This window comes from Cicer arietinum, chromosome 4 (assembly GCF_000331145.2).
Source record: "Cicer arietinum cultivar CDC Frontier isolate Library 1 chromosome 4, Cicar.CDCFrontier_v2.0, whole genome shotgun sequence".
NCBI classification, from domain to species: domain Eukaryota; kingdom Viridiplantae; phylum Streptophyta; class Magnoliopsida; order Fabales; family Fabaceae; genus Cicer; species Cicer arietinum.
The window spans coordinates 13251850-13269273 of NC_021163.2; the positions used below are offsets into that span (position 1 = coordinate 13251850).

The window sequence follows — 17424 nt, forward strand, 5'->3', positions numbered from 1 at the left end:
TAAAAGTTCTTTATGTATCCTTGGGAAATGTAAAGGATGTGATAACTTCTCACAAGGTCTTGGTATCATGAAAAATAAATTATATATTAACTACTAAGTATATAATTTTGGCAAATTTGTTAATACTTGACTACACGGATAGGATGGGCACGTGCACATCTTTAGGACCCCTATTCAATCACTATGTAGTGGATCCCACAAATGTCTTCTAATTTTCAATACTTCATGACCCCTTACAATGGACCCTCAACTCTACTATACAAATTTATAATATGAGAGTATTTTACACGGATGCTGCATGTTCTTGACCTATTATTATCACATGCTTTCTGATCCACTCCATCTCATATTAACCCAATTTTGAAATCACCAAAACACCCTTATTAATCACTAAAGCCCTTTATTGTCAGTGTGGGGACAGAAAGGGAACTTAAAAAAATTCTTTTACTCTTTAAAGAGCAAGGAATCTCTTTTTTTACACAAACATAATTTCCTAAAAAAAACTTTACCTAATGTACGTGAAGGAATGGTGACACGTAATGGTGTTCCGGGATTCGATACGTGTTGGTATCCGACACCTGTACGGTAATACATCATCGACACTTTGATTATATTCACTTAATTTATTTTCTCAAATTATTACTAGTATCAATATCGTGTCTGGTGTTTCTGTCACTATTTCTGTTTCATAGGCGACCCCTACATAATAATGTGGAAATGGTAGTTAACATTTAGTGCGATACTTTTTTAATGAAACAGTGAGTTTAGGCTGTCAAATAGCGTTTATTTTTAATACTGAAAGCAACTTGTCAAATATAGACACCAATAGATCTACAAAGAAATCATGTTGCAATACTTTCTTTTAGGTTGTTGCTACAATCCATGATAGTTTACTTGGTACTTGATAGAGATGGGGAAAAAGGGAAAATGGCTTAGAAACTTCTTAACAGGGAAGAAAGACAGAGACAAAGAAAAGGAAAAATCTATAACCCATCAGAATTTTGCAAATGGAACAGAAAATCCAACTACTCCTATTTCAACAACACCAAAGGAGAAAAAGAGATGGAGTTTTAGAAGATCATCAGCATCAGCAACACCAACAGCTTCCAAGGAATTAAATTTTGTGGAAACAAATTCAAATGTTACTGCTTCAGTGACAGTGGAAACTGTCAAGGATATTCAGAATGAACAGAGGAATCATGCCATGGCTGTTGCTGTTGCTACTGCAGCAGCAGCTGATGCAGCAGTTGCAGCTGCAGAAGCTGCAGCTGCTGTGATCCGCTTGACTTCTGGTTCCAATGAAACTTCTAGAAGTGCTGAAGATGCTGCTGCCATTAGAATTCAATGCGTCTTTCGATCTCATTTGGTATGTGTTTGTACAAACGTATGAATTTCTTTTTGAATGATCAATGTTAGTATATGTTAGTGTTATGCTGTGTATGTGAAGCACAAAGATTGAATCTCAGTGGATCATGGTCTGTCACTTATAATGTTTTGTTGCGTATTTAAGGTGTGAATATATGATGTATCAATATTTTTTGTGACAGGCAAGAAAGGCATTGTGTGCTCTAAGAGGATTAGTGAAGTTGCAGGCACTGATAAGGGGTCACCTAGTGAGAAAACAAGCTAAGGCAACACTTAGATGTATGCAGGCTTTGGTCACAGCACAAGCTAGAGCTCGTGCTCAGAGGATCCAAATGATGTCAGAAGGAAAGCATAATCAAAATCAACCAACTCACAGAAATGTTATGGAAAATGACCTGTTCAGGCAAATATATAATGTCAGTTCCATAACTGTTACTAATTATCTTTTTACAGTAATTGATGGTTGGAATTTTCTGAATTGATGTCATAAACATAATTGGATGATATCTAATGAATGAAAAACAATGTTTATTTGAAGAGTTTTTTAGTCTGATTTATATAAAATTTAGGAAAAGAAAGTACAAAATTTCATATTGAATTAATTGGAAAAGTATTCTATTTTAGAGTGACATTAACAAACCTATACTTAATTCAATTCACCAAGCCTAGAAAATTGCTTCTTTTGTGTGAATTTCTTGCAAACAGCAGAGAAAAATAAGGTGCTTTATAAAACTTGAAATTTATTAGTCTATCCAAATGAGGATGAAAATTTGAGGAGAAAATGAATTTTTTTAGTAATGAAATGAAATGTGGTTTTGTGCATCTAGGAAATGGACAGAGGCATGGAAGACAACATCAAGATTGTGGAAATGGATGTATGTGAATCAAAAGGTAACTCTACAAGCAGAAGCAGCAGTGTATATCATCATGAACATTCAGAACATAGATATTCCACAAATGGTTCTTACTCAAAAGAAGAAAACTACAAAGTATCACCAGCTCCATCAGCTTTAACAGAATTGAGTCCAAAAGCATGCAGTGGCCATTTTGAGGATTGTTTCAGTACAGCTCAAAGCAGCCCTCAATACTATTCAGCTGTATCTAAAACAGACGATTCAAACCATCCTTTTTCATTCCCTAATCCATCTTATGGAGAACCTATTATGTCCTATGACTACCCTTTATACCCAAATTACATGGCTAACACAAAATCATCGAGTGCTAAAGTCAGATCACAAAGTGCACCGAAACAAAGGCCGGATTCATTTGAGAGACAACCGAGCCGGCGAAGAGTTTCAGTGGAAGGAAGAAATGTACCTAGGCCAGTGAGGATGCAAAGGTCATCTTCACATGTGAGTGCAACTGCTCAGAACTATCAATATCCATGGTCAATCAAGCTTGATAGATCTGCAGTTTCACTCAGAGACAGTGAGTGTGGTTCTACAAGTACAATGCTCACTAATACTAACTACTGCAGATCCCTTGTTGCATATGATGTAAGTATATTACTAAACATTTTTATAGTATAATCGTTAATAGCTTAGTTACATTACATCTAAACGATTGTCTCACCGTGTTTTTTTAATCTTTGCTTGCTTTGTATGCAGCCAAATGAAGATAGGTACTGAGTTTGCTGCACCTTGTGTTAAACTAAATAGTAGCCACTTTACAAGAACACAAAAATTTAGAGTTGAGGTTTTCAGGTTGCTGAGTTCTTCTCCTTGAAGACTTTAAAACAAAATAATAAATTATATAGAGTTTCTGATATTTATTGAAATTTCAACTTCTGTAGAGTTTCTTCTTCTCTATTCATTGTTTGTACTGTATGTGGATTACTTTATGTGAAGACATTATAACTGTTTTTTGTTTCTGTATAAATGTTACCAAGTTGGGTACTTCCTAACTGAACTGTTTTATTGAAGAGTTGTTTATTTTCTATGATCTCTTTCTCTCTTTAATCCTAATTTAGGCATAAAATACAATACAGAAAGAAGGATTTGAAAAATATATATAGAGGTACAACATACAGCATGTTGGTCATAATACAATTCCCATCGGAACTGATGATAGGCTATGAGAAGGGACATTGAAGGAGTTTCAAGAAGAAGATCTCTAATACAAATTTAAAAACTGACATAATTACTAATTTACGTTTTGCCAATCCAAAGAAAAAAACTTCAAGCTAAAACGGAAAAAAAAAAAATCCAATAAATGGACTTTGGTAATTGATTTAGATTGCTGTCTAAACAATTTTCCTTGGTCGGGGTTTTTGATTATTTCACCTTCAACTCTTTTGATCTCTTTAACTCAAACTAATTGAACTGTCTAATTTCTCGGCTGTTCAAACATTATTCAGCCTTTTTTCTGTTTCACTAAAAATCCAACACTAGTTGATAATATTCATCAAGAGGGCCAGGACCATGTGTTAATTGATGTCAAATTTTCAATAGTTAGTTTTAAATAGCCTGAATGAGTAGTTATATGTCCTGATTTTAATGTTGTTATATGTGAGTAATGACTAATGAGTAAAAATAATTACGATAACCATTGATAAATTTAATCATTAATGATATACGGACATCTATTTTTTATACACTTACACAATATCTAATTAATCACACTTTTCAACATCACAGTAAAAAATATGGTTAAATCAACATTTTCAATGTCATTTAAATTAATCATCTACTCAACTGAATTAACTATATTTTTGTATACGACTAATTAGAAGTTGTAGATGTAAAAAAAAAATTGATGTCCACAAAACATTGTCCGGTCATGAATGCCGTTGAAAGCTTAGAGATTGATCTTTAAAAGCTAATTGACCACATATACGTAATTTATCTCCAACTTGGTACACCAATGTCACATATTCTAATTTCCCTGTGTTTATTTACATTTCATGCATATAGTTGTGGCTAACTCCAAATTAACAAATACACTACAAAAATACGTATACTACTACAGTACCACATGGTAATGACATTGATACAAGGGGCTACTCGTGTGAAAATTTTCTGATGGTACGTACACTGAGGCATGTAAAGTATTCACAGTTCTTTTATCCATGGGAATGACAAAACCCCCTAAACTATGCTATTAAGAAGCTGATCATATCTAAACTAATTGAGTCTGACAGCATTGATCAAGTCAAAACTAGTAAAGGTTGAGATAAACTTTTGATCTTAGTTTTTAATTTTTCACCTACTCAGTATTTACTCAAAAAATAGCGGTGAGTGGCGACCCTCTGCCACGAACTTTCATACCCTTTCAGAAGAATAATATGATTTTATAAATTATTTTATTATTAATAATAATAATATTTGCTTGCTGGCATTTAATTCTATTTCATTGGAAAATTTAAAAAAGAATGATATGGTATAGTTTGTATTCTCCTTTTACTCAGTCCAAATCGCTTAGTTATACCATACATTGACTTCAGCTAAGCGACATTCTAGAAACCTGCCTTTTACTCTCAGCACCTTTTCTCATAAATCTCCATTTTTTCTTAATTGATTTTATCTATGTTCAGATCCACCAATTCGAATAGATGTGTATTTTAGAAAATACATACTTTATATATTTTCATTTTTTTTAAATAAATTTTCTACTTCAGGATTAACTAATTCATAGATTGTACATTAGCCACGTGTTATTACTATCCTTCTAAAAAAATCAGTTCAACAAATATAGTTCAGAGACAACACATCCTTCTTACAATTGCTTATGGCTTAGTTCTTTAAATTCTTCATTTATATAAACTTATTTGATGCAGTTAGTTCAACAGAATATTACAGGATATATTGTTTCAGATTAAGACTTGTTAGTGATCATATACCAAGGTGTTTTGTTCTTGTACACATTTCAAAAATTTACAATGACGCAAATTGATCATACAATGTGTAGAATTTAATTCTCATGTACATAAAGAGTTGTATTAAGTTATTGGAACACAACCAACCATCTATATAACTTTAAAAATAATTATAGTAAAAATTGAAGTTTCAAAGATTTTCAAATAATCTTATGATAATGATTATTTGATTGTGTAAAAATATTTACAGGATAAAATATATAAATTAAATTCATGCATGTATATAACATTGCAATCTTATATCATACATCTTTTCATTAATGTTATTAATAGTGCAATTGTGTTTGCCTTTTTTTTCTTTTGTAATAAATATAAATAAAAAACGCATATTTAGTCGGAATCTATGTAATTTTTGGCTTATCTTTGCAATGGAAATAGTATTTTCTGAGTTTTAAAGTTTTTTTTTTTGTTGACAAATTTTAAGTTTAAATTTTAAATACAATTTAAAATTTTGTCTTAATAAAATAATAAAAAGATGAAGAGGTTATATCTTCCATGGTTGTCTCGTGCTGTTTGACTTTGATCGGCTCTCTAATCTTTATCCTTAAAATGATAATTTATGATAATTAAGTTTCATATCACAGGAAAATGTCACACAATTTTTTTTGCCTTAAATTTCAAGCATGCTTGAATAGACCATGTAGCTAAAGCTTTTCCTCCCCATTATTTTTATTACCTACTCTACTTTCTTCACTTTAACTCACAATTAGGAAGACTTGGCTTTTTGTTTTCACAGTGATTTTGAAAGAAACTGAATTATACAAAATTTATTTAGTTCATAACACTACATCTATTTATGCCACTTGAATTGCATAATAAGCAGTCACATTAAATATAACTAGGCAACATAATATGCAGCAAGCGCTACTCTAGTTTGCAAGAGGAGGAAATGAATCTAAATTATCGATGTTAGTTTCTAATTATTCTTTCAACTTCATAGCTTTGCTTTCAGATATGGGATAAACATATTTGTTGAATTTGGACAAATTTTGCGTAGGGTACGGATTCTATCATATTTCATTGCTATCAAAGACTCATATTACTTGTAAAGTGATCAAATATCACTTTTGGGAAGCAAGTCGTTGTTAAAAGAGACTTCAATTTAGAATCTAAACTAAAATTCTTACCCTTTTAATTAATGATCCAAACTTTGTTCAGGAAAAAACATAACACTAAATTGATTATGCGGTGATTGAACTTATATTTTTTTGTTTTTGACAAATTTGACTAAGAGTTTTCTTATTCTATATACAAATTATACATAGTACTAAAATATACATGAAAGTCAAATTGCTATATATAATATAGTCAAAGGAAATAAACATGTGTGTATATAAATAAACTAAATATGGTAAAAACCGTGTTTTTGGTGAGATAAGTCACCAATTTTCTTCCTGATATCTACAAGATTATTAAAAATCAGCATTGACATCGTTTACATTGCATGCCAGTTCATAACCACAACGTACTACTATTAAAAAAATTAGTATACACAATAATAAAGAAATAAGTATTACTTTTGATACCACAGAGCAGTGTTTTCAGGACAATTGAATCCATAAATTATCAATTAGTATACCTATTCTTTTTTACAAAAATAGTATAAGTCATATGTAAGAATATTAATTTAAAGGTAATTTGTACATTGTAGTGGTAATAAGTTTATTAAAAGTATACTCAAGTCACAAATTGAAACTGTGACTTCTATTATTTTTATGTTTAAAATAGCACGTTGAGTGTTAGATTAGATATACAATTTGCTTACCCTTAAGTATCTTCGAAAAAACTATGACTAATTATACAATTCGTTTTAACAATATCATGAATCATATATAGTTTTTTACATGACTGGATTAGTATCATAACTTAGGACTTAATTATATCATAATTCATGAATTCAAATTATTGAAATTAAATGATAAATAAAGCCGGCAGTATTCCATTTTGATTGTCCTGCGCCATGCATCAAATAAAATAAACTTCAAATTAAAATACTAAATAAACATCAAACCCAAAAAAAATACTAATTAATGAAACAGAAACAGAGTGAATTAATCAATCAAAAAACAGAGTAAAGTATATATAACAGTTAAATATGAAACCAAAAAGCTCCTGTCATTAAAAACCATTTATATACATAGCTGAAATCAAATTCAATTTGAGACCATTTCATCAAAGAGGAAAAAGTGGTATAAGACTATATTTAAGCATTAGAATTAAAATATAGATAGTGATTTTTCCATATAAAAACAGAAAAATAATGCAAAATTCTAACCAAACTACACACATTCTTCAGAAAGTATAAAATTCTATTAAAGAAAAGCTAGCTGTTTGGATGTAATGTATGTCCATTTAAATGTCTAACCAAAACAACTACACTAATATTTTATAACAGTAATGTCAATTTGCAACATACCAAACAATCATTCAAAACTTCTTCAACATACAAACACCTTTATATAAATCAATATTCCCATGACATAAAAATCAAAAAACAAACCCATCCATCCATCATCACTAATGAAAGGCCCTTATACTCTTACTCTACAATTTTGCATTCTCTTCATTTCCATTCTCATTTCTATCAATCCCTCACACCAATCTCTACCACCATTAAATCCAAGGCTCTCTAAAGCTTACACAGCACTCCAAGCATGGAAACAAACATTCACCTCTGACCCAAAAAACTTCACCTCAAATTGGTATGGCCCAAATGTTTGCAACTACACAGGAATCTACTGTGCACCAGCACCAGATGATTCTTACATCTATACAGTTGCTGGAATAGACATTAACCATGCAAACATAGCAGGTTCATTACCAGAACAACTCGGTCTCTTAACAGACTTGGCCCTTTTCCACATAAACTCCAATCGATTCTGCGGTTCGCTCCCATATAATTTCACCTACCTTCAACTTCTCCATGAATTAGATATCAGTAACAACAAATTCTCAGGCAAATTTCCTGAAGTTGTTCTCTGCATTTCTTCATTAAAATACTTAGACATAAGATTCAATGATTTTCAAGGTGATATTCCTGACCGCCTTTTTGATCTCAAACTCGATGCACTTTTTATTAACAACAACAAATTCCAATTCTCATTGCCTGAAAATTTTGGAAACATTTCTGCTTCTGTTGTAGTGTTTGCAAACAATGAAATCAAAGGTTGTGTTCCATCAAGTGTGGTTAAAATGAAAGATACAATTAATGAGATTATTATTAGGAATAGTGGATTAAAGGGTTGTTTGCCAAATGAAATAGGGAAATTGGATAAAGTTACTGTTTTTGATGTTAGTTTTAATGAGTTGGTTGGTGAATTGCCTGAAAGTATTGGTGATATGAAGAGTTTGGAGCAATTAAATGTGGCAAATAATAGATTTTCTGGTGTGATTCCAGAGAGTATATGTAGGTTGCCAAGGTTGGAGAATTTTACGTATTCGTATAATTACTTTTGTGAAGAATCGGAAACGTGTGTTAAGTTGAAAGTTAAGGATGATAGGAAAAATTGTATTCCTTATAGGCCATTGCAAAGGTCCATTTATGAATGTGAAACTTTTTATAAACATCCTCTTCATTGTACTGGTTTTGGTTGTTCCTTTACAACTGAATTACTTTTGTGAAGAATCGGAAACGTGTGTTAAGTTGAAAGTTAAGGATGATAGGAAAAATTGTATTCCTTATAGGCCATTGCAAAGGTCCATTTATGAATGTGAAACTTTTTATAAACATCCTCTTCATTGTACTGGTTTTGGTTGTTCCTTTACAACTGCGCCGCCGCCTCCACCACCACCGCCTCCACCACCGCCTCCGCCTCCACCACCACCGCCGCCTCCGCCTCCACCCCCACCACCGCCTCCGCCACCGCCGCCTCCGGCAGTTTATTACCATTATCTCTGATGACGTGACAGAGATAAGAGGTTCTGATTTTTTATTTTTTTTGGTTATAAATTGGTCTGTTCTTTATTGGAGATATTTTTAAAGAATTAGAGTGTTTACATGTTGATATATGTTTTTTTTTTTCTTGTAAAAATAAAATATAAAAACATAGGAATTTAGCTATATTTGCAATTCTAGCGTTTGGATGGAAGGTTATTCAGGGAGGCTTGTTTTGAAATTGAGGACATTGGAGTTTATTTTATAAGTGTCATTGCATGTATAAGACCACAGTTAAATATTGTGCATATGATATTTGCTAATTAATACTACTAATACTACTATTTTCTATTTATCAGTGTAACTGTTGATGAGTTACATTGTTGCATTTCCATAGTTTCTTCGTTGCTGCAATGAATCAATGTCAAAGGAAAAAAATTGTGGATACGATCACAAATTCACAATCAAAGACTCCAAAGTAAAAACAAAAACCAATTACTTTTTAGGTGAAACTGACTTGCCCAGTCAATGATAGTGATTTATTTTTTTAGGAACATGAATGTTAGATGTGTGCAATCATAATCACTCATATATAATTACCAAAAAAATATTTTTATATTTAAGTTTACGAATTCAAATGCGATCATTTGAATTGAAACTGGTCAAATATGCCATAATTCAGCAAGGCAAGCTGCTGTATTTATACCCTATCCGAATGAATTATAAACAAAAGAAGATAAGTTTTTAATCTTTGCAATCCTATTCAAAATTTAATACTATTGCTTAATTACCTCAATGATAAATAAATAAATAAAAGTTAAATTAAATTAAAAGTATTTTAGATATTTTTTTAATAGCCAATATTAATAGAGTTAACTGTTGATTTTTGTTAAAAAAATAGTTGACCACATGACATTTTTGTCACTTTAATTTATATGTTTCACTCTCAAATAACTTTATAATTTCTGTAATATATTTTAGATATAGTATTATTAAAAAAAATTATTGATTTTTTCTTATATTTCATTGATGAGATCTGAGTATTTCATTGATGAGATATGAGTATGTAATAATGACACTGTCTAATATTATATTATATGTTGTATGTATGTCGTGTCATTTTTTAATTTAAAAATATTTTCATTAATGAGAGTATGATAATAAATAAAAAACGAAAACTTTATAAGTACAAGATGAATTATATTCAATCGACGTGCAATCCAAATTATAAAAAATATATTCAATTAAATAATATGCCGTTCGGTTGACTAGTAGCTTCCCTCAATGAGTTATAGACATATTTTTCTCAATTTGGTTAAACTAAAGTTTATTTTTTATAAACGTATAATAACACCTTTTCTAGTATGGTTGCATACACTACACTCCTCCTCTCTTTGCAAAACCTAGTCACTAAGAATTTTTCTTCTTCTCTATCTATCAAGATATATGGGTCAAAGGGACTCGCCTCTTGACTAAACCGTCAAAAGATTTTTGGTTCCCCCACCAAACTAAATATTACTTGTTGGAGAGTCCGGGGGAGCGCATGATCAACAACTAACCAAATACTCAGAGACCACACAAGAGACATTGACATCACATCTCAACCCAAAATCTTAAGACAATTGAGTCACATCTCTTATATATCAAACAATTATCATGTTCGTAATTGATGTGAGACTTAACCACTCACCCTTGAACCCGACAATGCCTTGGTCCAAAATCATCGCTCTAAATCGTCTTACTTTCTCTTTTTATCTAAATAAATGGTTTTCACACATGTTAGTTTTTTGTTCGTATGCTGTTTTTGATTTCGTCATCTTGGTGCAATGTTTGTTTTGTTCATCGTTTTAGTGCGACATGTTTGATTTATCGTTTTGTTGTGATGTTCATTTGGTTCAAATTATCAGACAAACTTCAATTCAATACAAATTCTATCAATGATTTTGACTTCTTCAATGCTAGAGCTCCGAAGATATATATATATTTTGAAACATTTTAATTTTATCATATTTATAGATATTTTACCATTTTATACTATTAACTTAGATAATGTGAGTTTGTTCGAAATATTATCATTTTCTATGTTAATAATTTTGAACTATATTATTTTTTATTGGTATAATTTCTACAAATAAATTAGTATATGTTTTCTTAGTAAACTTGTGAAAAAACACCATTGTTTTTTTTCTTATGCGGTTGGACAAAAATAAAGGAACGAAAAAGAAAACTGGCACCCTAATTGAACACTTGTGCAAAAACTTGTTTAAATTATTTGAAAGCTCTGTCTCTTCCAAGAAACTTGTTGCTATATATGATGTCTCAACGAAACTATCCATTAATGAAAACATGAATTGAAACGAGTAATCTCTATTAAGACTGAAATGTTATACCTAATAGACTGGATTATTATAAGACTTTGATAAGTAATCGGGATGTTCAATAACCTTGAAAGTTAAAAATAAAGATTAAACTTTTTATGATCTTATAATTATAATTCATTAACGGAATAAAAATCTTTTATATAGCCATTAATATAAATTAAATTCTAATTTTTTAAATATAAAATTTTTATATTAATAAGAATCTAAATTGGTACTCCTATTTTTTAATTAAAAAATTTTAGTTATTAAATATATTTGAATTAGTCAAATTAATTAATTAGTTATATTAACTAATCAATTATTTTATACTAATTAATTATTTATTTTAACTATATAAGTCATTAATCTAAACAAAAATTATTTGAATTATTATTATTTTTCTTTTATCTATTGCTTAAATGTAATATTGGTACTCCAATTTTACATCACTCATACACTATGTGCACCAATAACCTCAACCTTGGAAGTGTCTAAAACATATATATATATATGTATATATATTTTCCTTTTTTTCACTCAGAACAGTGGTATATAAAAACAGATAATTTGAAAATTTTAGCAGATCGATTTATTTAGATTCGATTGTTTTTTATGAAAGAGGCTTCCTACGATACTAGACGGGCCTTTACAAAAAAGTAGTATAAAGCAGAAAGGCCCAAGTCCATGTATTTGCATCAGAAAAACCCTACATCATAAATAAATAAAAAACACTGGCAACCAAAAATGGCTGAAAAGGTTTAGGGTTAATATATAGCGTGCCATTGTTGCTGTAATCTGAGCCGTCACTTGTAGTTTGTGTTATCTGCAAAATAGTGAACAATGGCAGTTGGCAAGAACAAGCGAATCTCGAAGGGCAAGAAGGGAGGCAAGAAGAAAGCGTTAGTACCCTTTTTCCATTAACTTTCAAACTTTAATTTTTCACATTTTATATTCTCATTCAATTCTGGGTTTTGCTCTGTTTGGTTTTGTGAATTTTCAGAGCTGATCCCTTCTCAAAGAAGGATTGGTACGACATTAAAGCTCCTTCATTGTTCCAGGTGAAAAATGTTGGCAAAACCCTCGTATCTCGTACTCAGGGTACCAAGGTATTCTTCTCTTCTCTTCTCTTCTTTGTTTTTTTTTTTTTGGAATTTTGCTTTATTGTGAACTTAGTTAGGCTATTAGGTTATTGGAGAGTTTGGTCTACTTTAGTTCTGTACTAATTTATGCTTCTTTTTTGCTTAGAGACATTATATATTTCATTGTATATTGATACATTTCATAGTATATATATTTGGATATTGAAAATTTATAATTGTTTAGTGTTTATTGTGTTTTGGTTATATAATATTAATAAGGATGTTTTAGTCTTTCATGTGGTTGCTTAAAGTTGTTCTATTTGTTTTGTAATAGATTGCTTCAGAAGGACTCAAACATAGAGTGTTTGAGGTTTCATTGGCTGATCTTCAAGGGGATGAGGAACACGCATTCAAGAAGATTAGGTTGAGAGCTGAAGACGTTCAAGGAAAAAATGTTTTAACAAATTTTTGGGTATGATAGGTTGCTGAAGATTCTGTTATCATAATGTTGTCAGTTGTTATTTTTATCTAATTTGATTTTTTTCCCTTTGATTATAGGGGATGAATTTCACAACCGACAAATTGAGGTCATTGGTGCGTAAGTGGCAATCACTAATTGAAGCTCATGTGGATGTGAAGACTACTGATAATTACACATTGAGGATGTTTTGCATTGGATTTACCAAGAGAAGAGCTAACCAGGTTAAGAGGACCTGTTATGCACAATCCAGCCAGATTAGACAGGTATATCCGTATATACATTGACATTTTTCTTCTCAAATCTCACTAGTTTTCTAGAATCTAGATGCGCCTACCTTAGGTGTTAAATTCAACTTTGGTATTAAGCACATGTTCTGGATTGCACTTTGATTTTATGAAGTGGTGCTATAATAATAAAAGAAGAAAATAATGGATATGTACTCAGGAGCATTAATAATGGATATGAAAATAATAAAAGATATTGGTTATTAGTAATTAAATTAAAAATACACCTTTATTTGTTCAGATCCGTAGGAAGATGAGGGAGATCATGATCAACCAAGCAACATCTTGTGATTTGAAGGAATTGGTCCGGAAGTTCATTCCTGAAATGATTGGAAAAGAGATTGAGAAGGCTACATCTAGTATTTACCCTTTGCAGAATGTGTTCATTCGAAAAGTGAAGATCCTTAAAGCTCCTAAGTTTGATCTTGGAAAATTGATGGAGGTATTTTATTTGAAGCAAAAATCATTTTATTTTTCTTGCACTTTCATACCTAATGATCTTTTTTTCATTACATAGTTACCTGAACAAAAATATTGGTTCTTTAGTCACCGATGTTCTTTGCTCAACTAAATGGACCAATTGAATTGTTCTTGACTGATTTTTCATTTTCTTTTTCCAACTACATGGGATGGTTAGCGCTCTTTATTATAACCAATTACTTTTCAAAAACTCTAAATTCATCTTCTTCATAAATACATATAGATTTGTGAGATCTATTTCACAAATTCAATACCAAATATGTACTAAACTACTAATCCAACTTCGACTTATATGAAAGGTCCCTTTAATATTCTTTTTTCCCCATCTCATTTAAATCTGATGATTTGTTGATCCTTGCAAGTTAATAGCATATGAAAATGCAATTGTCACATGGCATGGTTAATTGACTGTAATCTGATCTGTGAATTGGTCTGATATATTTGCTGTTTGGTCCTTATTTAATGTAGGTTCATGGTGATTACTCCGATGACATTGGCACAAAGGTTGATAGACCTGCTGATGAAACAATTGCAGAGGAAACCACTGAAGTTGTTGGAGCTTAATTTAACGGCAATGTTTTTTAGTTCGTTTTAGGTTTACTTTGTTATTATGTGATATTGAGTGTAAACTCATCCCGATGTTTCTATGTAGGACGAGTGCACCAGGTTTATTACGACATTTTTTTACTTAAAATTTATATCTGAATTTTATTCAGAACCCCTAAAATCTCTCTGCATGCTTATAAATGATATTGACTTATTATAAGTTGGGCATGTCTGCTGGGTGATCCACTAATTTGGTGTGGTTTCATTCCGAATTCCCATGAAAATTTTATATAATCCTATCTCACATCAAAACTGTTTTCTCTCTTTTTTTTTTTTGTATTGTATTGTATATTTTACCCTCTTACCTTTGATTTTACATTCAGTTATGGGGTGGTTGCATTTGATTGAAAACAAGCAGATCAAATTTGATGATTCTTTGGAAGAAATACTAAACATGACTATATCTCTATTTCAAATATGAGGCCTACAAATCCCCTTCTCTTGCAACTATTCCCTAGGCCTGTTTTAAATTTCCTAGTCACCGCAACCCATTTGGAATTTATTATCTGTAATGAGGTTGGTTTTTATTGAATAAATTACTTGGTACATATTTTGTAGTCCATAGCCCCATAACATTCCAAATAAGATAACTTAATAAGATCAAAAAAGATTTCATTAATCTAAAAAAATTAAGACTGAATTAAGATAACTTAAAAAAATACTCCAACTTATATTTTGAGATCAAATACATCAACTTTCTTTGATCAAATATCCAAATTCTTAATTTTTTTCGATCCATTATTGGTTATATTTTGAAATAGAAAGAGTATTTGTATATATTACTATGAAGTCAACTTCCTATCTTCCTAGCCGCCTTTAAGTATCTGCACCAAAGACAACAAAGTAAAAATCTGATACATTAACTTTAGCTGCGAAATCTACTACTATTAAACCAAACAATGTATCAAGCTAACCAGTATATAACTTGTTCAATAATACTTCATTTACAAATAATTAAGACCCTCTCTTTGAGAGCAAGCATTGCTAGTCTTATTTTTTTAACACTGAATTTTATATACATAATTCTGTATACTAAGTTTTGTTGAAGATGCATGCTATTAAAAATGATTTAGAAAAGTTATAAACGGCTTAAAAAACCTATTTTTAAGTCAGAAGAAACAAAAAACGAACCAGTTCACTATGCTCAAGAGTTACTTGTACAACTACTTATCTGCATAACTACTTTTAGATATAGGACTGCCAAGTTTTAGCTATGTTGACACCATACTCAACTCTGCAATAGGGTTATCATTCACAAAGTTGGAAGAACCTGATACAGATAAAAGATCATGCCTGGCTCCCTGTATGCTAGAAAGAAAAGTATCATAATTCAACAATGTTGGGTTTAAGGATCCCGTTGTTGAATAAGGGAAACCTATCATAGGGCTGAAGGGGCCTCCTTCTCCCTGAGTAGCTCTAAGCTTTTTTGTTGGAGGGAATGTTAATTTGTTTGCAGGTGTGTGAGAATTCAATGGTAAGAATTCTGCAATACTTCATACTCATCCCAGTTAACCTATGACATTGAGATGAAACATGGTAAGAATTCAATGAATCATTTAAAATATATGATGATAAATTCAATGATATACTATAAGAGTATTTTGTACATACTATAATTTATCATCGTACAAGACATCAAAAGTTTCTTATCAATTAAAAGCACGGGAGTCAAAATCAAGAAACCTACTAGCAAGCTAGCAATAAAAGTATTTTCAACGGTAATTGCTTAAAAGATTATTAACATAACCATTGGCAATATTGCACTATTATTCAGAACCTATCATAGGATAAACAGTACTTTTGCGAATCAATTCAATAAAATTCGCAAATAATTCGCTGCTACTTTTAGTAATCAACAATATAACACCACCCTTAATTTACTTTTAGTACATTTTTTTAACTGCATTCATATATTGCCATAGATTTCTATGTGCAATATAAGCACAAACAAGTATTTTTGTAACTAGAATTGTTGTACTTATATAGATAACTCAACTTCTAATATTTTAGAAACAACCGATGTGAGACTAGTACTTCGAATTCTTCCATTTTCTTTTAAAAGATTTGTATTTATTTTTATCTTTATAGAAATCTGTGTTTTTGGTCATTATTAAAGACGGCTGTATGGAAATTAGTACTACCAACTCTTGTTTTTTTAAGGAGACTTGTATTAAGACTCATACTTCCCACTTTTATTTTTATTTTTTATGGAGACTTATTTATAAACAGTGTAATATAATTTATCTAAAAGCTCATTACTTTCGTATAAAAAAACTCATTATTCATTTACAAATATTACACATTTTCAAGATATTGTTAAGATGAAACACTAATATTTTATTTATTCAATGTATTGCAATATATTTTTTTGAAAGTACCAAATAAATTTAAAAACAATTTAATATTATTTTTATTATTATTATTATTATTATTATTATTATTATTATAATATAAATAATTTTATTGTCTAGAAATTTGTCATAACATGTCTTCAATAAATAAAATATTTAACCATTCATCAATTTTATTTTAACTAACTTTTATCTTGGCCCTGCTAGGATATAATGTTGGTTGTGCTCGTATATCTCTTTTGGTGACTATTGGTTATCCATTTTTTTTAGTTATTTGTTTATTTTATAATTAAAATTTATTTTTTTATTTAATAAAATAAAATAAAATTTATATATATATATAGGTACTTTTTGTAGGGTTCTTATCTCAAAAATTGCACCTAATGTTTTCTATTTTATATAATTTTAAACAAGTTTGTGGAGGTCAAAACTCATTAACTTAGTGAATTGAAGTAAGATAAATTTTCAAGATCTCTTACACTAAGAAAATTACATATGGACACTGCATCTACGATTCATTTCTTGTAAATTTGCAAAAATAATTATCAAGATAAAACTAGTTTTAGGTTACACATCATGATATGATATAGTAATAAATTACATACTTCAACTTACTCGGTTACACAACAATATGTGCTAATTTATTTTTTTATCACTTGAATATAACTCA

General features: G+C 30.3%; 3 protein-coding genes across 3 annotated transcripts; all 3 read left to right on the plus strand.

Annotated features, from left to right (window-relative positions):
• Positions 1-732: 732 nt before the first annotated feature.
• LOC101506515 (protein IQ-DOMAIN 19-like) lies at positions 733-3301 on the plus strand. The gene is made up of 4 exons (XM_004496632.4): positions 733-1366; positions 1548-1781; positions 2193-2861; positions 2973-3301. The coding sequence occupies exons 1-4, from the start codon at positions 911-913 to the stop codon at positions 2991-2993; spliced, it is 1380 nt and encodes a 459-aa protein (XP_004496689.1). The 5' UTR covers positions 733-910; the 3' UTR covers positions 2994-3301.
• Positions 3302-7588: 4287 nt separating this feature from the next.
• LOC101506846 (leucine-rich repeat extensin-like protein 6) lies at positions 7589-9466 on the plus strand. The gene is made up of 2 exons (XM_004496633.4): positions 7589-8772; positions 8936-9466. Exons 1-2 carry the CDS (start codon positions 7760-7762, stop codon positions 9135-9137), a joined length of 1215 nt encoding a protein of 404 aa, XP_004496690.1. The 5' UTR covers positions 7589-7759; the 3' UTR covers positions 9138-9466.
• A 2699-nt stretch (positions 9467-12165) lies between these two features.
• Positions 12166-14524, plus strand: LOC101507181 (small ribosomal subunit protein eS1-like). The gene is made up of 6 exons (XM_004496634.4): positions 12166-12372; positions 12474-12579; positions 12887-13024; positions 13111-13296; positions 13559-13759; positions 14266-14524. The coding sequence occupies exons 1-6, from the start codon at positions 12314-12316 to the stop codon at positions 14359-14361; spliced, it is 786 nt and encodes a 261-aa protein (XP_004496691.1). The 5' UTR covers positions 12166-12313; the 3' UTR covers positions 14362-14524.
• Positions 14525-17424: the final 2900 nt, after the last annotated feature.